The sequence below is a fragment of the Mustelus asterias genome, chromosome 10 (genome assembly GCF_964213995.1).
Source record: "Mustelus asterias chromosome 10, sMusAst1.hap1.1, whole genome shotgun sequence".
Taxonomy (NCBI): Eukaryota; Metazoa; Chordata; class Chondrichthyes; order Carcharhiniformes; family Triakidae; genus Mustelus; species Mustelus asterias.
In genome coordinates this window covers 114,449,254-114,472,234 of record NC_135810.1, presented here as the reverse complement: position 1 = coordinate 114,472,234, position 22,981 = coordinate 114,449,254, and the positions used below count along the sequence as shown (strand labels likewise).

General features: G+C 45.3%; 1 protein-coding gene across 1 annotated transcript in view; it reads left to right on the top strand.

Moving 5' to 3' along the window:
- dhrsx (dehydrogenase/reductase (SDR family) X-linked) overlaps positions 1–22,981 on the top strand; it is a 284,229-nt gene that overhangs the window by 105,136 nt on the left and 156,112 nt on the right. Inside the window, exon 3 of the mRNA XM_078222521.1 lies at positions 1,641–1,709. Within this exon, the coding sequence (XP_078078647.1) occupies positions 1,641–1,709 (69 nt within the window). The remainder of the gene's footprint in view (positions 1–1,640; positions 1,710–22,981) is intronic.

Genomic DNA, 22,981 nt, shown 5'->3' with positions numbered 1-22,981 from the left:
CTGTTCTTGAGTCGGTTGGTACGTGACCTCAGACTTTTGTATCTTTTTCCCAGCGGAAGAAGGTGGAAGAGAGAATGTCCGGAGTGCGTGGGGTCCTCAATTATGCTGGCTGCTTTGCTGAGGCGGCGGGAAGTGTAGACAGAGTCAATAGATAGGACGCTGGTTTGCTTGATGGATTGGGCTATATTCACGACCTTTTGTAGTTCCTTGCGGTCTTGGGCAGAGCAGGAGCCATACCGAGCTATGATACAACCAGAAACAATGGTTTCTATGGTGCATCTGTAAAAGTTGGTGAGAGTTGTAGCTGATATGCCAAACTTTCTTAGTCTTCTGAGAAAATAGAGGCGTTGGTGGATTTCCTTAACTATAGTGTCGGCGTGGAGAGACCAGGACAGGTTGTTGGTGATCTGGACACCACCTAAAAACTTGAAGCTCTAAATGCTTATTCTAACCAAGATGAACAGTCAACCTTGACTTTTGTTAGTTGGAACAATGGGTTATTCGAACAAATTAGTTACCACAAGTTGCCCTGATGAATCAGTTCCTGATTCATGTTATAATAAAATTACAATGAATTGTTTTGTTTTAAAACAAAATACAACTGTTAAACATTCAGAAATGAACTGGTGAAGCACTAGTAAAGACCTTCATAAGACATTTGCAAATGAGTTGCCGGTGATTTCAGAGGTCTTAATGACTCCTGAGGTTTAACTCAGGTGTTCCATTGCTCCCTCTGATGTATCCCTGTTATAGAAAGATATTACTAAACTAGAAAGAGTGCAGAAAAGATTTACTAGGATGTTACTGGGACTTGATGGTTTGAGTTGTAAGGAGAGACTGGGACATTTTTCCCCTGGAGCATAGGAAACTTAGGGGTGAGCTTATAGAGGTCTATAAAATAATGAGGGGCACAGATCAGCTAGATAGTCAACATCTTTTCCCAAAGGTAGGGGAATCTAAAACTAGAGGGCATAGGTTTAAGGTGAGAGGGGAGAGATACAAAAGGGACCAGAGGGGCAATTTTTCACACACAAGTCTGAGAGTGTCTGGATAAAGCCGCCAGAGGTATTAGTAGAGGCGGGTACAATTTTGTTTTTTAAAAAGCATTTAGACAGTTAGATGGGTAAGATGGCTATAGAGGGACATGGGCCAAACACGGGTAATTTGGACTAGCTTAGGGCAGCATGGACAAATTGGGCCGAAGGGCCTGTTTCCATGCTGGAAACCTCTATGACTCTATCTAGTCAATGGTTATCACAGCCTTTCTGAGGAAGATATCAGATCATGCTTATGTTTGTATCCTTTTTATTAACCTCCTTGAGGGAAAGAAATCTGCTGTCCTTACCCGGTCTGGCCTTCATGTGACTCCAGAGCCACAGCAATGTGGTTGACCCTCAACCGCCCTCGTGCAACTAGAGATAAATGCTGCCCAGCCAGCGACGCTCATGTCCCACAAATGACTAAAAATAAATATGCATCTGCAGGTAGCTAAGCAGTCAATGAATGAGAGCGTGGTCATCACTGCAAGTTGAGTTTTTTTTCTCCTCTGCAGTGCACAGTTGCCAGTGGCTGGCAACCATCTTGTGTATTTGAGAGGACGGCGGGCGTAGTAACAGTTTGTGTTTCCTTTTCTCTTTCAGCTGGCAATCATGAAAACAAAGGGCAGTTGTCCGTAAACAAAATTGTGAAGGAAACTGGGAATGAGAAAGGTAATGTACATCCCTTGATAGGAAACATCTAGATTGATTGTAACATCTTGCTCTTGTGTTAAACTCGTGTTTAAAAGCAGCTTCGGGACTTAGAAATGGAAGTTATTTTCTTAGGAGAATAGATGCGGTCCCTGAGGAAATTGCCAACATGGTTACAGTTAGAGTGAAGTGCTCAGCTGCATCATGAAGTAGTCAGTGACTAATGTTAATATAAAGATCGACTACAATGCTTTTATTTTCTTAAATTATCCACTGCAATCTTTTTAGAGCTGTTGTCTCTATCTGTTTTGCCGATCTTACCCATGTAACTGTCTAAATGCTTTTTAAATGACAAAATTGTACCCGCCTCTACTACTACCTCTGGCAGCTGATTCCAGACACTCACCACCCTCTGTATGAAAAAATTGCTCCTCTGGACCCTTTTGTATCTCTCCCCTCTCATCTTAAACTTATGGGGCCTCTAGTTTTTGACTCCCCTACCTTTGGGAAAAGATGTTGACTGTCTAGCTGATCTATGCCCATCATTATTTTAAAAACCTCTGTAAGATCACCCCCAAGTCTCCTATGCTCCAGGGGAAAAAAAGTCCCAGTCTCTCCTTATAACTCTAACCATCAAGTCCCAGTAGCATCCTAGTAAATCTTTTAACTGCACACTTTCTAGTTTAATAATATCTCAAATTATTCTACCTCCTCAGTTGGGTATATAAGATTGAGCAGCACTACTTCAAGGAAGATTAGGGATGTCCTGGCAGATATTTAACCCTCAGTCAACATCACTGAAATGAATTATTGCCTGATCGTCATTTTATTGTGGGACCTTGATGTCCCCAAATTCAGCTGTTGCCTTTCCTTTATTATGACAGTGACTACACTTGGGAAGTACTCAGTGTTTGTAAAGTGCATTGGGAATACTCTGATATGGAAGGCATTATATAACTGCAAGCATTTTCTTTCTTTTCAATTCATTCGTGGGACATGGGCGTCGCTGGCTGGCCATCCCTTGTTGCCATTGGAGGGCAGTTGAGAGTCAACCACATTGCTGTGGGTCTGGAGTCACATGTAGGCCAGACCGGGTAAGACAGCAGATTTCCTTCCCCAAAGGACATTAGTGAACCAGATGGGTCTTTCCGACAACGGTTTCATGGTCATCAGTTCATTAGTAGATTCTTAATTCCAGATATCTTTTATTGAATTCAAATTCCACTATTTGTCGTGGCGGGATTCGAACTCGGGTCCCCATAACATTAGCTGAGTTTCTGAATTAATAGTCTAGTGATAACACCACGAGGCCACCACCTCCCCATCTTCTTATAGGATATTAAAAATGTACAAGAAAAAGAAAGGCAAATCTGAAACCCTTTGAGACCAGAAGCACAAATTCTTGAGCAGAAATCCACACCGCGACATTAGACCATAAGACATAGGAGCAGAATTAGGCCAATCGGCCATCGAGTCTGCTCCGCCATTCAATCATGGCTGATATTTTTCTCATCCCCATTCTCCTGCCTTTTCCCCATAACCCCTGATCTGCTTATTAATCAAGAACCTATCTATCTCTGCCTTAAAGACACTCAATGACCTGGCCTCCACAGCCTTCTGCGGCAAAGAGTTCCAGTTAGTGGAGTATTGAGAGTGTATTGAGGGAGTGCAGCATTGTTTGAAGGGGGACATTGAATTGAAACCTGTCTGCTTACTCAAGTGACTCCATGGCACTATTTTAAGTATTCATCTGATATTCTGGGCAACATTTTTGCCTCAACCGCCACAAAAAACAGATTATCTGGCATTTGCTGTGTTTCCTTAGAAACAGAAATGATTGCCATTGATTGTTGAGTGCTTGGGATGAGTTAAGGATGTGATAAAGTGCTTGGTAACTTCCTTCTTTAATGCTACTTCAGACTATACCATCACAACAGAGTAAATGGGTGGCACGGTGGCACAATGGTTAGCACTGCTGCCTCAGCTCCAGGGGTCTGGGTTCAAACCTGGCCTTGAGTGAGTTGGCACACTCTCCCCATGTCTATGTGGATTTCCTACGGGTTTAAAGATGTCTGGGTTAGGTGGATTGGCCATGCCAAATTGCCCCTTAGTGTTCAATGATATGTAGGTTAGATGGATTAGCCATGGTTAATGTGTGGGGTAAACACAGTAATAGTTTTAACAACGCCAGGTTAAAGTCCAACAGGTTTATTTGGTAGCAAATACCACTAGCTTTCGGAGCGCTGCTCCTTTGTCAGATGGAGTGGAAATCTGCTCTCAAACAGGGCACAGAGACACAAAATCAAGTTACAGAATACTGATTAGAATGCGAGTCTCTACAGCCAACCAGGTCTTAAAGATACAGACAATGTGAGTGGAGGGAGCATTAAGCACAGGTTAAAGAGAGATGTGTATTGTCTCCAGACAGGATAGCCAGTGAGATTCTGCAAGTCCAGAAGGCAAGCTGTGGGGGTTACTGATAGTGTGACATAAATCCAACATCCCGGTTGAGGCCGTCCTCATGTGTGCGGAACTTGGCTATCAGTTTCCACTCAGCGACTCTGCACCGTCGTGTGTCGTGAAGGCCGCCTTGGAGAACGCTTACCCAAAGATCAGAGGCTGAATGCCCATGACCAAGGCGTTCTCCACACTGTCCACACTGTCATAGGTGTATAAGGAGTAGTCTGTACAAGTGGAAAGGGGGAAACTGACCCCATTGGTGGAAGGATCGATAGCCAGACGACCGTGCTTTCAAGTGTTTGGCGAAAGAAGCAATGGCAAGATGAGAGAAGGCTTCTGTATGGAGTGAGGATCTGGAATGCACTGCCTGAGAGCCTGGTGAAGGCAGGTTCACACATGGCATTCATCATTAAATTCGATAATTATCTGAAGAGAAAAAAATGTGCAGGGCTTGAAGGGGAAAGGCGGGGGAGATGGGACTTGAAGAGTTTCCCTTGCAGAGAGCTAGCACAGTCACAATGGGCTGAATGGCCTCTTACAGTGCTGCAACCAATCCCTGGCCCTATAACATAATTATTCGACACCTCATCAGTTCTCCAAGCGATTTAGGTTTCGATGTAGTCGATGTTGTGATCCAGAATCATAGAATTCCTACAGTGGAGAAGGAGGCCATTTGGCCCATCGAACCTGCGCCAACAACAATCCCACCCGTAACCCCATGCATTAACCCTAGCTAGTCCTCCTTGACACTAAGGGGCAATTTAGCATGGTCAATCCACCTAACCTGCACATCTTTGGACTGTGGGAGGATACCGGAGCACCCGGAGGAAACCCACGCAGACATGGGGAGAACGTGCAGACTCTGCACAGACAGTGACCCAAGCCGGGAATTGAACCCGGGTCCCTGGCACTGTGAGGCAGCAGTGCTAACCACTATGCTGTCCCTGAGAATGAGAAGCACTTGTTTCGAATGCATGGTGTTATAAGCCAGTGATGCTTATTTGTAGCTAACCTGGACCTTGGAAGGAAGCACTTATGAGATTGATAACCAGGATTTTAGAAACAGACGCTTGCTGATAGATGCACAGCTGCTCCTAATCTCTCCGAAACGGTATAGATATAAAGCATGCTTATCTGAAAATAAATGGTCATCATTTAGATAATGTACTGTTGCATTAATGGAATGTAGAGAGGACACCGCAACTTATTGCAAAGATTCAGTGAGAAGTCTCACAACACCAGGTTAAAGTCTAACAGGTTTATTTGGTAGCACAAGCTATCGGAGCACTGTCCCTTCATCAGGTGAGTGCTCCTGATGAAACAGCAGTGTTCCAAAAGCTTGTGCTACCAAATAAACCTGTTGGAATTTAACCTGGTGTTGTGAGACTTCTTACTGTGTCCCCCCAATCCAACGCCGGCATCTCCACATCATTGCAAAGATTAGTATTGCAGGGGCGTGATCAGCTGTTGCACCAAACAAATAGGAGGACCAGAAAAGTATCACAGGTCAGGAAGCTTCCGAAAGAGTTAGTGTAACATTTCAGGAGGGGTTCATGGTTGTAAGGTTCATCACAATCTTTTCTTTCAGATATGGATAAACAAGCTCGGGGCAATTTTCAGCCTGTGCTCACCGTCAGAGAGGACAGTGACATGAAGGGAAAATACAGCGAGAATCAGGAAACCCAATTCTCGCTGGCGAGAACGCATTCCCCTGATTTTCCACGCCCTCATCAATCATGTCAAAAGATTCACACCCACAAAGGGCGAGAATTTCATTTTGATGGTTTTACATACATTTCAATCTAATACCCACAGCACAGTGGTTAGCACTGCTGCCTCACAGCGCCAGAGACCCGGATTCAATTCCCAGCCTCGGGTGACTGTCTGTGTGGAGTCTGCATGTTCTCACCGTGTCTGCATGGGTTTCCTCCGGGTGCTCCAGTTTCCTCCCACGGTCCAAGCATGTGTGGGTTAGGTTGATTGCTCCCACAACTTGCCTGGACTTGCAAAGTCTCACTGGCTGTCCTGTCTGGAGACAATACACATCTCTTTAACCTGTGCTAATGCTCTCTCCACTCACATTGTCTGTACCTTTGAGTTGTGTCTTTATATGCCCTGTTTGTGAACAGAACTCCCACTCACCTGAAGAAGGAGCTTAAGGCTCCAAAAGCTAGTGGCTTTTGCTACCAAATAAACCTGTTGGACTTTAACCTGGTATTGTTAGACTCCTTACTGTGTTTACCCCAGTCCAACACCGGCATCTCCACATCATTAGGTTGATTGGCCATGCTAAATTGCCCCTTAGTGTCAGGGGCACTAGCTAGGGGAAATACATTGGGTTATGGGGATGGGGCTGGTTGGGATTGTGGTCAGTGCAGATCCGATAGGCCGAATGGCTTCTTTCTGCACTGTAGGATTCTATGATTCTATACCCAGCCCCCCCGCCACATGATTCCCTCCTCCCACCCACCTCACTCAATATTCAAACACATCCGTGAGGTTGACAACAGCTTTTTGAGCATGTGAATCAGTCGAGAGGATCCCCCCAGGTACGGAAAAGGTAAGCATAGCCCCCCCTCCCCAGGGGGAGAGGGGAATGCCTGCACTGTCCCTTGGGAGGGGTAGTGCTGGGGCAGGGGTCTCTGGGAAGCCCCACTGTGAGGTGGGGGGATCTTTTTATGTGTGGCGGGGGGAAGAGGAGTGCGCTGAGGCATTGAGTGGAAAATTTGCAGGCACAGGGGGAGCGGGCAGCGAGGGGTCAACATCGGCAAAACGTCCGCAGTGTGTGTGGGGACGGGGGGGGAAGAAAGCTCCAGATGATTGTGGGAGTGGGAGAAAGCCCCTAATGCCTCCATGGTTGGTGGGGGGAGTGGGGGGGGAGCGAGTTCCACTTCATTGCTGATGGACATCCTTTTAAAGATGGCGGCCACGTCTCTGTGGAGGCGCCTTGCTGGCTCTATCAGGCCCCCTCCTCTAGACTGATGGTGAAAACCCCACCCACTAATTTTTTTTCTCTTGAGTACCTGAAAATATGGACTAAAAACTGGGCTGTGCAGCTGGAAAGCTACAGGCCGGTTTTCAGTCACCGCCTGACACTTTGGAAAAAATAAGGGAAAATTCCACCTGCTATGAATTTCTGTTTTCACTTCTGACTACCAGTTTTTGAGGTTTTCTAGCTGTGACTCAGTCATCACATTCTCCTTTCTGAGCCCAGAAGTCGTGCTGGCAGAAGTGCCGCATTTCTGATGACGCATCAGAAAAGAGATCATAAGGTGTCCACATCACCAACAACCAGTCCTGGTCCCCCCATGCTGACACTATAGTTAAGAAAGCCCGCCAACGCCTCTACTTTCCCAGAAGACTAAGGAAATTTCGCATGTCAGCTACAACTCTCACCAACTTTTACAGATGCACCATAGAAAGCATTCTTTCTGGTTGTATCACAGCTTGGTATGGCTCCTGCTCTGCCCGAGACCACAAGAAACTACAAAGGGTTGTGAATATAGCCTAGTCAAAGCAACCTCCCATCCACTGACTCTGTCTACACTTCCCGCTGCCTTGGAAAAACAGCCAGCATAATTAAGAACCCCAAGCACCCTGGACATTCTCTCTTTTACCTTCTTTCGTCAGGGAAAAAGAGACAAAAGTCTGAGGTCACGTACCAACCGACTCAAGAACAGCTTCGTCCTGCTGCCATCAGACTTTTGAATGGACTTACCTTGCATTAAGTTGATCTTTCTCTACACCCTAACTATGACTGTAACACGACATTCTGCACTCTCTCCTTTCCTTTTCTATGAACGGTATGCTTTGTCTGTATAGCATGCAGGAAACAATACTTTACACTGTATACTAATACATGTGACAATAACAAATCAAATCAAATTATTGCTGAGAAGAACAGGGAAGTTGCCGCTGTTTGCAATATTTATTCCACAGCTAGCATCACTAAAACAGATCCTCTGGTCATTACTACATTGTTGCTTGTGGGAGTTTACAGCGCACAATTGATTTCCATTTCTCCCACATTACAACAATGACTTCACTTCAAAGGCACTTCATTGACTTTGGAGACACCCAGAGGTCACGCAATGTTCATTCCTTCTTCCTAACAGATTTCTGGTTGTAAATTTAAGGCAGTCTGTGATACTGAGCGGTCTTGTGGCTTTACAATGTTGTCAGAGCCACCTGAATGGGATTAGTGTTTGGAAGTCACTGCCATTTCCTTCTATGTACTAACCTGAAAAGAAAAATCCATTAGATTCTGATGCACTATCAATTACGACGCGAAGACTTCTGAGAGTGAGGGAAATCTAATAGGCTTTTATTCACAGAGAACAGGAGCACACCCTTGTAGCTGACCTGGTCTTAACTGAGGCAAGGAGGAGGGACCATCACCTTTATACTCCACTCTGGGTGGAAAGGGAGGGGTCTCAGATGGAAAGGGAGGAGTCTCGGGCCAGGTGCAGCATGGGTGTGTCCAGGCACATACGTGTAGTAACAGTGGTTCACCACAGATTCATTGACTTCCCTTGTTCCACAGACCATGTAATATCTGCCCAATTGTGCAGTACATCCCCCGGGGGGATTTAAGTGCTTTGGGATGTTTTTTCTATGGTAAAGGTGCTACATGAATGCAAAGATGTTATTGTTGGTCAGGACCGGGTGCAAAAATATCAAGAGTTTTTGTAAAACAAAATGGGATGGGGGAAGAGAGAAGTAATCCAAATGGCAAACCTTCCAAAATAGCGGCCTTGAAACCTAACTAACATTTCAAACCGAGAGTTGAAAGCTGGTGAATGGTGTAATGACATTGAAGTCCCCAAACTCCAGAAAGTTCAGTGAGGAGAGTTATTTTTTATTCATTCGTGGGACATGGGTATCGTTGGTTGGCCAGCATTTATTGCCCATCCCTTGTTGCCCAAGAGAAGGTGGTGGTGAGCAGCCTCCTTGAAATGCTGCAGTCCATGTGCTGTGGGTTGAGGGAATTCCAAGATTTTGACCCAGCGACTGCAAAGGAATGCCGATATATTTCCAAGTTAGGATAGTGAGTGTCTAGGAGGGGAACTTGCAGGTGGTGATGTTCCCATTTATCTGCTGCCCTTGTCCTTCTAGATGGAAGTGGTCGTGGGTTTAAGGATCTTTGGTGAATTGCTGCAGTGCATCTTGTAGGGAGTACATACTGCTGCTACTGAGCATTGGTGGTGGAGTGAGTGGATGTTTGTGGATGTGGTGTCAATCAAGTGGGTTTGATTGACACCACATTGACATGCCAAATTTCCTTAGTCTTCTGAGAAAGCAGAGACGTTGGTGGGCTTTCTTAACTATAATGTCGGCATGGGGGGACTAGGACTGGTTGTTGGTGATGTGGACACCTTAGCATAAATTGTTCATTGTCTGACCTGTTTTTCTTTTTATTGAAGATAGTCTGCTACCTTCCACTTCATTGTTAAAAATCTGCTCAGGTCTTCCTATGCTACTGTTTATCTATGATTCTATGACTCCTATGCTACTGTTCATCTGCAAGACACATTTCATTGACATAGTGCCCTATTTATCTCACAGCTATGACACATTCGTAAGCATCTCGATGCTCTTGCCTCATCCTGTGTTTGTCAAAGCCCTCTTTTCTCAAAATGCTAACTTGTAGGTATAAATTTGGTTTTCCCTTTCCACTTTACATTCCTGCAGTTCATATCACAACATAGCTCTTGGCGACTTTAACCCCAGGGGTTTCAGCAAGTCAGCTGTGGAAACTTCTGCTCCAGGTGGAAAGTAATGATAGCAGTGGCTGCAAAGGGAGTGTTTAAAAACATGGAACAATATTTCTGTGACTGTACAGTCAAGATGCTGTTGGGAAATTAAAATGCCTATTTGTTCATTGTGGTTAACAACCGAACATAATTCGTAGAAGATGTATAACTCATAGAATCCCTACAGTGCAGAAAGAGGCCACTCGGTCCATCGAGTCTGCACTGACACAGCACTGTACCCAGGCCCTCCCCCATCTCTTCCCCACAACGCTATGCACCTATCCCATTAGCTTTGAACACCAATGGCTAATCCTTCTAACCTGCACTTCTTTAGACTGTGGGAGGAAACAGGAACACCCAGAGGAAACCCACACAAACATGGGGAGAACGTGCAAACTCCTGAGGCTAGAATTGAACCCTGGTCCCTGGCGCTGTGAGGCAGCAGTGCTAACCACTACCCCTCCCCACTCTCGGTCAGAGTTGAAAGATCTCAGAGTTCTCGGAGGATTGAAAGGCTGGAGCAGGTCAAAAAGATTATCAGGGCTGAGACCATGGAGGGATTTGAACACAGGTGTGTGAACATTAAAATTGAGCATTGGAGAACAGGGAGGCACCGTGGATCAGCAAGTTCGGGGGTTGTTTTATGGAGATTAATAAGAGAGGTCCAGTTACATGACAGCTATGTTACTTGACTTGTATTCCAGAAGCCTGGACCACTGACCAGGGGCATGAGTTCAAATCTCATCATGGCAGCTGGGAAGTTTAGATTCAATTAACTAAATAGAATCATAGAATCTCTACAGTGCAGAAGGAGGCCATTCAGCCCATCGAGTCTGCACCGACCACAATCCAACCCAAGCCCTATCTCCATAACCCCATGCATTTGCCCTTGCTAGTCCCCCTGCCACGAAGGGGCAATTCAGCATGGGCAATACACCTATCTTTGAGCTGTGGGAGGAAACCGGAGCACCCGGAGGAAACCCACGCAGACACGGGGAAAACATGCAGACTCCACTCAGACAGTGACCCAAGCTGGGAATCGAACCTGGTCCCTGGCGCTGTGAGGCAGCAGTGCTAGCCACAGTGCCACCATGCCACCCAATAAATCTGAAATAAAAAACTAGTATCAGTAATAATGACCATAGAATTACCGAGTTGTCGTAAAAACCTTTCTGGTTCACTAATTCCCTTCCTTTAGGGAAGGGAATCCGCAATCCTGAATTGGTCTGGCTTATAAATGACTCCTGATCAGTAGCAAATGGTAATTTCTTCCCTGGCCTCTGAAAATTCGTCAAATAAGATGAATGATTAACAAGAAGATCTTTGAGTTTGCAAAGAGAAATGATGAGTAAGCTTACTGTTACTCAGACGTTATAAAGAACGCTATCTGGGTTTTTATTTGCTGGTTGCTAACTGTCGGAAAATTAATTAAATCAATCTGGAATTTAAAAAAACTAGTCTCAGCATTAATGACCATGAAACTACTGGATGTGCGAATTAGGTGGGTTGGCCATGCTAAATTGTCCGTTAGTGTCAGGGGATTAGCAGGGTCAATACATGGGGTTACGGGGATAGGGCCTGGGTGGGATCATTGTTGGTGCAGGCTCGTTGGGCCGAATGGCCTCCTTCTGCACTGTAGGGATTCTATGATTCACTGGGCGGGAATTTCCGGCCATGTTCGCCCCAAGGCTGGAAAATCCTGCCCGAGGTCAATAGACCTTTGCATGGTTCGTATCCTGCCCGCTATGATTCTCATGGCGGGCGGCCAGGAAAATTCCGCTTACTATGTCCTTTAGGGAAGGTTCTCTGCTGTCCTTACCTGATTTGGCCTATCTCTGACTCTAGATCCACAGCAATATGCTTCACTCTTATCTGCCCTCTGAGCAAGCTACTCAGTTGCGATGAAGAAGTTGGCTCATAACCATCTTCTCAGAGGCACTTAGTGACGGGCAAAAAATGCTGGCCTTGCTAGCGATGCCCACATCCTGTGTGTAATAACTCCATGGAGGCGAAAGTCTCATCACCAAGTTACCTTATTTACACCATACATCAGCCAGCTCTCCAGTTGCTCGCTGCTGAATGCAGGCTGGGAGTCTGACATACCTGCTTTAAATAGGGAGCATGAGGCTCCCTGATTTAACCATCAATTAGGACTCACCCGGTACCTCTTTTTGTGTAGGACTCATCAGGCCATTCATACTCGAGCAAGCCAACTTCATTAGCCTGGCTGAAGTCATCACACTGTGAATGACTAAAAACATATTTTATGAAAAGAGTTTAACTCTCTTAAGTGATTATTTCTCTGCTTCTGCACACTTGGTTTTCCCAGGCCACAGGCCGCTCCTGATGAGCCAGATGCCCCTGGCTCACAGAGCCTTACAATGTGACTTATCTCTCCATGGGATAAGACAGGCCTTTGTTGACTTTCAGTCTGTTTTTTTTTCACCCTCTCTGTGATAAAGATACCTGTTCCCTCTTGGCAGCTTCCTCGATATACCGATTATAGGTTAGGAATCAGCCTGGCTAAACTGCATCCCGCCATTTGGCGACATAGCGTTTTGTTATATTATGTATTTTATACTTATTGATACAAAACCTCTAAGCTGCCGTATCATCAAACAGACAGATATTCTGAACTGCATTGTGTCGCTCCTCACCCCCTTTACAAGTGATTTTTATGATAGATTGTAAGACCGAATTGCATGCAAAATATACTATTTATAATAGTGATTGCATCTTTCTGTGCTAAATGGCGCGACATATCAAATCTTGTGATTTTTCAGTGGAAGTAAGGGCTCTCTCATAACCTGGCAAGAGGGCTCTGAAGTGTCATGTCTCTGGGGAAACACTTTAAAACTGTTAACAATTGTTAAATCCTTGATTCATTCGGCTGAACCCAGAGCAAGCTTTACGCCAGGTTAGAATTAAAATGGAAACAGGACAGCCGTTACTATTCCACATTTCCCACTGTTTCCCTTTGGCTTGTGGCTCAGAGAGCCAGGTCGTGACCTGGTTGTGGGCGCTCTGACCGCTGATTGGCAGCTTGGTTACAGAAAGCCCCTGAAGCCTCCTTCAGAAGCCCTTAAAGTTGCCACTGGCTTTAAAAAAAAATTGTGTTAGCCCCTGACTGCCTCCTCAGGATAGCATTCATCATTCTTAAAGAATTAAATTCCCTGTTCTTGTTAAAATACCGCACAGACTAATGGATTCCAATTACTGAATAGTTGATAAATTCTGCACTCAACTTTTGCATCAAATATGCATAATATGACAACACATGTTATATTCACACTGTGTAAAATCATATATAATAGAATGGATTTTATCTTATAAATCGATTTATAATTTTTTTATGGAGAAGTTCTGTTAAATTGCCGTAAAATGGGAATGGAATATGAGCTTCCTACCATCTGAACACAAGGAAAATAATCATTTTAGTGTCTAGATGATTAAACACTGAAGCATGTTCATGTCTGTGTTATTTCCATCTGCTTGTATGCCATTCTGTTACTGCGATGGTTTACTTTCGGGGGGTTGGAGTAATGCTGATCCATTTTCATATAAGTGAATCACAGATTCACAGAATCATTGAATCCCTACAGTGCCGAAGAAGGCCATTCGGTCTAGCGAGTCTGCACTGACTCTCCAACAGAGCATCTTAACCAGACCCTATCCCCATAACCCTATGTATTTACCCCACTAATTCCTCCCTAACCTACGTATCCTTTGACATTAAGGTGCAATTTAGCCAGTCAACCTAACCCGCACATTTTTGGACTGTGGGAGGAAACTGGAGCACCCGGGGGAAACCTATGCAGGCACGGGGAGAACGTGCAGACTCCACACAGATAGTCACCCGAGGCCGGAATCGAACCCCGGTCCCTGGCACTGTGAGGCAGCAGTGCTAACCACTGTGCCACCGTGCCGCCTTCGGCTGGAGATGCAATTGCAGTGGAGAGCTAGTCAGTCTAAGTGATTTTATGTTTGGTACTATTGCAGTTGTTGTGGTAGCAGAGTGACATCTGGACCTTGGCTTCCTGTGTTTACATTGTAAAACCTACTACTGTACTCCAGCAATGGGTCCAGGAAAATCTGTATCGACAAATCAGCTGACATGATAAGGGAGATTATAGAAATGTGAGTTGTCTTTGCCGCAAAGGTTGTTTTCATAATGTTAACCTCGGGAGCCATTGGACAGAGTACACTCTCTGCAAACCAGAACTGCAGAACTAACAATGTCCTGCTGACAGGGTTAATGCTGCGGGCTGCTGACTAGTTAAAAGTGGGGTGGGGGAGTGTGCGTGCAGGTATTGGGAGAGGAGTTGCCTCTCTCTCTTTCTTTCATTGCTCCCAACCCTGCCACCAGTATGAACCAAAGGGCCCTCGCAGAGTTTTGCCTCCGATATCCACCCTCCCCTCGCCCTGCCCAACATGTCCATAATTGCCTTCGCCCTCACAATGTTCACTTGCGACCGGAGATGGACTGAACACCCGCCTCATGCTAATTCATAGAATCACAGAATCCCTTTCAGTGCAGCAGGAGGCCATTTGGCCCATCCAGCTTGCACCAACTATTTGAGAATAACCCCATCTGGGCCCTATCCTCATAACCCTATGTATTTAGAACATAGAACATAGAACATTACAGCGCAGAACAGGCCCTTCGGCCCACGATGTTGCACCGACCAGTTAAAAAAAAACTGTGACCCTCCAACCTAAACCAATTTCTTTTCGTCCATGAACCTATCTACGGATCTCTTAAACGCCCCCAAACTAGGCGCATTTACTACTGATGCTGGCAGGGCATTCCAATCCCTCACCACCCTCTGGGTAAAGAACCTACCCCTGACATCGGTTCTATAACTACCCCCCTCAATTTAAAGCCATGCCCCCTCGTGCTGGATTTCTCCATCAGAGGAAAAAGGCTATCACTATCCACCCTATCTAAACCTCTAATCATCTTATATGTTTCAATAAGATCCCCTCTTAGCCGCCGCCTTTCCAGCGAAAACAATCCCAAATCCCTCAGCCTCTCCTCATAGGATCTCCCCTCCATACCAGGCAACATCCTGGTAAACCTCCTCTGCACCCTCTCCAAAGCCTCCACATCCTTCCTGTAATGTGGGGACCAGAACTGCACACAGTACTCCAAGTGCGGCCGCACCAGAGTTGTGTACAGTTGCAACATAACGCTACGACTCCTAAATTCAATCCCCCTACCAATAAACGCCAAGACACCATATGCCTTCTTAACAACCTTATCTACTTGATTCCCAACTTTCAGGGATCTATGCACACATACACCTAGATCCCTCTGCTCCTCCACACTATTCAAAGTCCTCCCGTTAGCCCTATACTCAACACATCTGTTATTCCTACCAAAGTGAATTACCTCACACTTCTCCGCATTAAACTCCATCCGCCACCTCTCGGCCCAACTTTGCAACCTGTCTAAGTCTTCCTGCAAACTACGACACCCTTCCTCACTGTCTACCACACCACCGACTTTGGTGTCATCAGCAAATTTGCTAATCCACCCAACTATACCCTCATCCAGATCATTAATAAATATTACAAACAGCAGTGGCCCCAAAACAGATCCCTGAGGTACACCACTTGTAACCGCACTCCATGATGAATATTTACTATCAACCACCACCCTCTGTTTCCTATCCGCTAGCCAATTCCTGATCCAATTTCCTAGATCACCCCCAATCCCATACATCTGCATTTTCTGCAGAAGCCTACCATGGTGAACCTTATCAAACGCCTTACTAAAATCCATATATACCACGTCCACTGCCTTGCCCCCATCCACCTCCTTGGTCACTTTCTCAAAAAACTCAATAAGGTTAGTAAGGCACGACCTACCTGCCACAAAACCATGCTGACTATCACCTATCAATTCATTACTCTCCAAATAACTATAAATCCTATCCCTTATAATTTTTTCCAACATCTTGCCGACAACAGAAGTGAGACTCACCGGTCTATAATTCCCGGGGAAGTCTCTGTTCCCCTTCTTAAACAATGGGACAACATTCGCTAACCTCCAATCTTCTGGTACTATACCAGAGGCCAACGACGACCTGAAGATCAGAGCCAGAGGCTCTGCAATCACTTCTCTTGCCTCCCAGAGAATCCTTGGATAAATCCCATCCGGACCAGGGGATTTATCTATTTTCAGACCCTCCAGAATATCCTGCACATCCTCCTTATCAACTGTAATACTGTCTATTCTACTCCCTTGCAACCCAGTGTCCTCCTCAGCTATATTCATGTCCCCTTGCGTGAACACCGAAGAGAAATATTGGTTCAATGCTTCACCAATCTCCTCCGGTTCCACACATAACTTCCCTCTGCCATCTATAACTGGCCCTAAACTTGCCCTAACCAACCTATTTACCTCTCTAATCTCCTTAACCTCCACATCCTGGGGTACTAAGGGTCAATTTAGCATGGCCAATCCACCTAACCTGCACATCTTTGGAGTGTGGGAGGAAACTGGAGCACCCGGAGGAAACCCAAGCAGGCACGGGGAGAACGTGCAAACTTCACACAGTCACCCGAGGCCGGAATTGAACTCAGGTCCCTGGCACTGTGAGTCAGCAGTGTTAACCACTGTGCCACCGTGCCATCTGTTGAATTGAAGGGCCGTCATCTGAAAGATTATAGTGGGAGCCCAACCACGGTGATTACTCATTTTTGAGAATTACACTTTCGCTCTGCTTTTATAGCTGTAGGTAAACTATGGGTTCCAATATAGCTTCATTGACCTGTTAAGGATTAAATAAAACACTAATGAGGTTTAGAAGCCAACTGTCAATCTAGATCTGGAAAATATCCAGGCCTGGGCTGACAAGTGGCAAATAAGATTCGCACCACACAAATGCCAGGCAATGACCATCACCAATAAGAGACGCGCACACCACCGTCCCTTGACATTCAATGGTGTAACCACCACTGAATCCCCCACTATCAACATCCTTGGGTTACCATTGACCAGAAACTCAACTGGACTCACCGCATAAACTACAAGAGCAGGTCAGAAACTAGGAATACTGCGGCGAGTAACTCACCTCCTGACTCCCCAGAGCCTGTCCACCATCTATAACACACAAGTCAGGAGTGTGATGGAATACTCCCCACTTGCCTGGATGGGTGCAGCTCCAACAATGCTCAAGAAGCTTGACACCATCCAGAACAAAGCAGCCTGCTTGATAGGCACCACATCTACAAACATTCAGTCCCTCCACCACCAACGCTCAGTGTGTACTATCTACAAGATGCACTGTAGCAATTCACCAAAGATGCTTAGACAGCACCTTCCGAACGCACAACCACTTCCATCTAGAGGGACAAGGGCAGCAGATACATGGGAACACCACCACCTGCAAGTTCTCCTCCAAGCCACCCACCATCTTGACTTCGAAATACATCACCGTTCCTTCGCAGTCGCTGGGTCAAAATCCTGGAATTCCCTCCCTGACAGCATTGTGGGTCAACCCACAGAACATGGACTGCAGCGATTCAAAGAGGCAGCTCATCACCACCTTCTCAAGGGCAATTAGGGATGGGCAATAAATGCTGGCTAATCAGTGACACCCATGTCCCACGAATGAATAAAAAAAATTGCTCATAACTCATGATTTTCATGCCAAGTCACTTAATCTTTAAGAGTTAGTTTCCTGAATTATGAGACAGTGGAGTTGGTATTACTGAGTGGCACCCTCACATCTGTAGTGGATAAGGTGTTAGAACGTATTCTGGGAGACAGGATCTACAGGCATTTAAAGAGGCAGGGACTGATTAGGGACAGTCAGCATGGCTTTGTGAGTGGAAAATCATGTCTCTCAAATTTGATTGAGTTTTTTGAAGGGGTAACCAAGGAGATAGATGAGGGCAATGCAGTTGATTTTGTCTACATGGACTTTAGCATGGCCTTTGACAAGGTACCGCATGGTAGGTTGTTACATAAGATTAAAACTCACAGGACCCAGGGTGAGGTAGCCAAATGGATACAAAATTGGCTTGATGACAGAAGACAGAGGGTGGTTGTGGAGTGTTGTTTTTCAAACCCTAATCAGGTGCCATCATTTTATCGTGTTTTTGTCCTCAACTCAAGCGTGCCTTGCTTCCTGTCAACTTGAGCCCATGAAGGTCCCTTGAAGGAGACACTGTATTTGTGTTGCAGCCAGTGATGATGTATTTTGATTGTCTTTTATTGCCTTTGTCCCAGGAACAGTATAGACTTTCGAGTTTTTATTGGTCTGTCTTCTGTGAGCGCAATTCTCTGGAGACCGTAAATGTGACAGTGCCAACAGACAGACTGTGCACTTCAAAAAAGTAGTAAAGTGCGTCATCCGTTTCTTTAACGGATCATTCACCTTTGAGGCTGTTGGAAAGGACCACTGCTCCACATTAATCAAAGGCAGCAAGTGAAAGGCTATAAATCACCCATGTTATTCTCTTCATTGGACGGAGAATACAGCCAACCATGAGGAAGAATGTTATTAAAATGGTATTGACGAGTTCAGAAATATATTTTCATTGCATTTTTAATCCACTGCATGGTACGCAAATCTGTTATCGTGCTTGGTGTGGGGTAACTATCTATTCTGTAACATACCATTCAATCTTTATGAATTTCAAGCCATTTCTGAGGTTCCTTAATCTATCGGTGTGATTAGGGAGTTGTGTTGTAAGTTAAGCTGCCTTTCATCATTAGTCCTAGAGAGTTGCTTTGTGCATTAAACTGTAATTGTTCATGCAGTGGCACAGAATGGGGCTCAACCCAAGTTCAGCTTGATCAGCAACATTGAACTCAGAGGTATTGATCTGAGAACGCCACCTATAATAGCAAGGGATTGAGAAATCAGAGAGTAGAACTACAGCTAGAATACCCTGGCACCAATTGATGGATGAGGGCAGGCAGCATTGGTAGCCTGGAAGCAGCCCATACGCTTGGGTTCTTGGCTATGGAGATGTTTGGACAGTTAATACATAATATTGCATAGTATTTCCAGCACAGAAACAGGTCCATTCCAGTGTTTATGCTCCAAATGAACATTCTCCAATCCTCTCCTAACCTCATCAACCCCTTCTACTCCATTTGCTGCCCCATAGCGCGGTGGAGTCTGAATCGTTGAATGGTTTCAAGAAGGAAATAGATATATTTCTAATAAAAAAAAAGGATAAAGGGATATCGGGAACATGTAGGGATGTTGATTTGAGACCAGGGAGAGATGAGCCATGTTCTGATTGAGCCTGCCCTGCCATTCAAAGGGCTGAATTTCCCTACTTTTGCCCCTAATTCCTATGCTCCCCTGTTCCAATTCTCTATATTGTATTTATTTAGCTTTCCCTTGAATGCTATTCAACACAACTGCTTAATGTGCTATCAAGCTCTATATTCTAATTGCTATCTAGCTAAAGAATTTTCTCCTGAACTACTTAAGAGATTTATTAGTGACTATTTTGTAATAGTGACCCCTAGTTCTGATCTTGCCCTCTAGTGGAAACATCTTACTTTGAAATATTCTTTCATGTGAAGTGGGTGTCACTGGGTGGGTCAGTATTTATTGCCTATCCATAATTGCCCTTAAGACGATGGTAGTGAGCTGCCTTCTTAACGGCTGCAGACCGTGTGGTTTAGGAACACCCACAGTGCTTTAGGGAAGGAAATTTCAGGATTTTAACCCAACAAAAGGACAATATGGTTCCATGTCAGGATGATGATGGCTTGGAGGGGAGCTTGCATGTGGTGGTGCTCCCATGCATCTGCTGCCCTTGCCCTTCTTGGTAGGGGAGTTCACGGGGTGGAATATGTTCTCAGTGGTGTGCTGCAGCAATGCATCCTGCAGGTGTACACACTGCTGCCACTCTGTATTGGTGGTGGACAGAGTGGATGGGGTGCCAATAAAGCAAGTTGCTTTATCCTACATAGTCTCGAACTTCTTGAGTGCTGGTGGAGCTGTACTCATTCAGAGAGTATTCCGTCACGCTCCTGACTTATGCTAATAGATGGTGGACAGGCTTTGGGGAGTCAGGAGGCGGGTAACTCACAATGGAATTCCCAGCCTCTGACCTGCTCTTGTAGCTGCAGTATTTATATGGCTTGTTCAGGTACCAGTTTCTGGTCAGTGATATCCCCAGGATGTTGTTCAGGATGGTCATGCCATTGCATGTCAAGGGGGGATGGCTGGATTCCCTCTTGTTGGAGATGGTAAATGCCTGACACTTGTGCAACATGAATGCTTCTTGCTACTTCTCAGCCCAAGCCTGAATTTATCCGGTCTTGCTGCATAAGGGCACAAACTGCTTCAGTACCTGAGGAGCTGTGAATTGTGTTGCATATTGTGCAATCATCCGTGAACATCCCCACTTCCGACATTATGAGGTAGGGAAGCTCCTTAATGAAGCAGCTGAAGATGGATGGGCCTAGGACACTACCCTGAGGAACTTCTGCAGGGACTCCTGGGACTAAGATTGACCTCCAACAACCTTCTTCCTTTGTACAAGGTATGACTCCAGACAGCAGATGGTGTTTCCCTGATTCCCATTGACTCCAGTTTTGCTGGGGCTCCTTGATTCCACACATGGTCAAATATGGCCTTGATGTCAATGGCAGTCACTCTGACCTCACTTCTTAAGTTCAGCCCTTTTGCCCACATTTGAACCAGGGTTGTAAGGAGGGCAGGGTCTGGGTGACTGGTGGAACCCAAACTGAGCATCTGTCAGCAGGTTGTTTATGAGTAAGTGCCAGTGATAGCACTGTCAATGATACCTTCATCGCGTTGCTGATAATCGAGAGGAGAATGATGGGGTGGTAATTGGCTGGATTGGATTTGTCCTGCCTTTTGTTGACAGGACATACCTGACCAATTTCCCACATTGCCGGTAGTTGGCAAGTGTTACAGCTGCACTGGAACAGTTTGGCTAGCTCGTTCTGAAGCACAAGTCTTCAAGACTACCCAGGATAAAATTCACCTCTTCAATTTTTCATGATGTTTGATTTGATTTGATTTATTATTGTCACATGTATTAGTATACAGTGAAAAGTATTGTTTCTTGCACGCTATACAGACAAAGCATACCGTTCATAGAGAAGGAAATGACAGAGTGCAGAATGTAGTGTAACAATCATAAGACCATAAGACCATAAGACATAGGAGCGGAAGTAAGGCCATTCGGCCCATCGAGTCCACTCCACCATTCAATCATGGTTGATTTCAACTCCATTTACCCGCTCTCTCCCCATAGCCCTTAATTCCTCGAGAAATCAAGAATTTATCAATTTCTGTCTTGAAGACGCTCAACGTCTCGGCCTCCACAGCCCTCTGTGGCAATGAATTCCACAGACCCACCACTCTCTGGCTGAAGAAATTTCTCCTCATCTCTGTTCTAAAGTGACTCCCTTTTATTCTAAGGCTGTGCCCCCGCGTCCTAGTCTCCCCTGTTAATGGAAACAACTTCCCTACGTCCATCCTATCTAAGCCGTTCATTATCTTGTAAGTTTCTATCAGATCTCCCCTCAACCTCCTAAACTCCAATGAATATAATCCCACGATCCTCAGACGTTCATCGTATGTCAGGCCTACCATTCCTGGGATCATCCGTGTGAATCTCCGCTGGACCCGCTCCAGTGCCAGTATGTCCTTCCTGAGGTGTGGGGCCCAAAATTGCTCACAGTACTCCAAATGGGGCCTAACCAGTGCTTTATAAAGCCTCAGAAGTACATCCCTGCTTTTGTATTCCAAGCCTCTTGAGATAAATGACAACATTACATTTGCTTTCTTAATTACGGACTCAACCTGCAAGCTTACCTTTAGAGAATCCTGGACTAGGACTCCCAAGTCCCTTTGCACTTTAGCATTATGAATTTTGTCACCGTTTAGAAAATAGTCCATGCCTCTATTCTTTTTTCCAAAGTGTACGACCTCGCACTTGCCCACGTTGAATTTCATCAGCCACTTCTTGGACCACTCTCCTAAACTGTCTAAATCTTTCTGCAGCCTCCCCACCTCCTCAATACTACCTGCCCCTCATAGCTAGGGTGCAGAGAAAGATCAACTTAATATAAGATAGGTCCATTTAAAAGTCTGATGGCAGCAGGGAAGAAGCTGTTCTTGAGTAGTTTGGTACATGACCTCAGACTTTTGTATCTTTTTCCTGACGGGAGAAGGTGGAAGAGACAATGTCTCGGGGTGCGTGGGATCCTTGATTATGCTGGCTGCTTTTCCGAGGCAGCATAGACAGAGTCAGTGAATGGGAGGCTGGTTTGCGTGATGGATTGGGCTACATCCACGTCCCTTTGTAGTTTCAGAGCAGAAGCCATACCAAACTGTGTGTGGCTCCATATCAAATCTTATTTGAAGCACCTTGGGACATTTTACAACATCAAAGTTACGATTATAAATGCAAGATTTTGTTAAATAAATGCAAGTTTGATCTTGCCATCAAATGTCTGGCAGTCTATGGCGCTGCACTAACCTTTGAGAGATTTTCAGCTGTGCAATATTTTCAGTCTCTTGAATTGGTTGGTACGTGTCCTCAGACTTTTGTATCTTTTTCCCGAACTAAGAAGGTGGGAGCGAGAATGTCCGGGTACGTGAGGTCCTTAATTATGCTGGCTGCTTTTCCGAGGCAGCGGGAAGTGTAGATAGAGCTAATGGATGGTCAATGTAGATAGTCTATCTACACTTCCCGCTGCCTCAGAAAAGCAGCCAGCATAATTAAGGACCTCACACACCTCGGACATTCTCTCTTCCACCTTCTTCCGTCGGGAAAAAGTCTGAGGACACGTACCAACCGACTCAAGAATAGCTTCTTCTCTGCTGCCTCTGAATGGACCTATCTTATATTAAGTTGATCTTTCTCTTCACCCTAGCTATGACTGTAACAATGTTTGTTAGTGTCTGTAACTCACTGCCATTGTATATGCTGACTTGAATAGAAAAATCCATAAAGCTCATTGACCTTGCTTGTCCCACAGATCATGTAAAATCTGCCCAGTTGTATATTGCATCCCATTTATTAAAGAGAGAGATGGTTCTACAGAATGTTGCCCAAAAGCAGTCA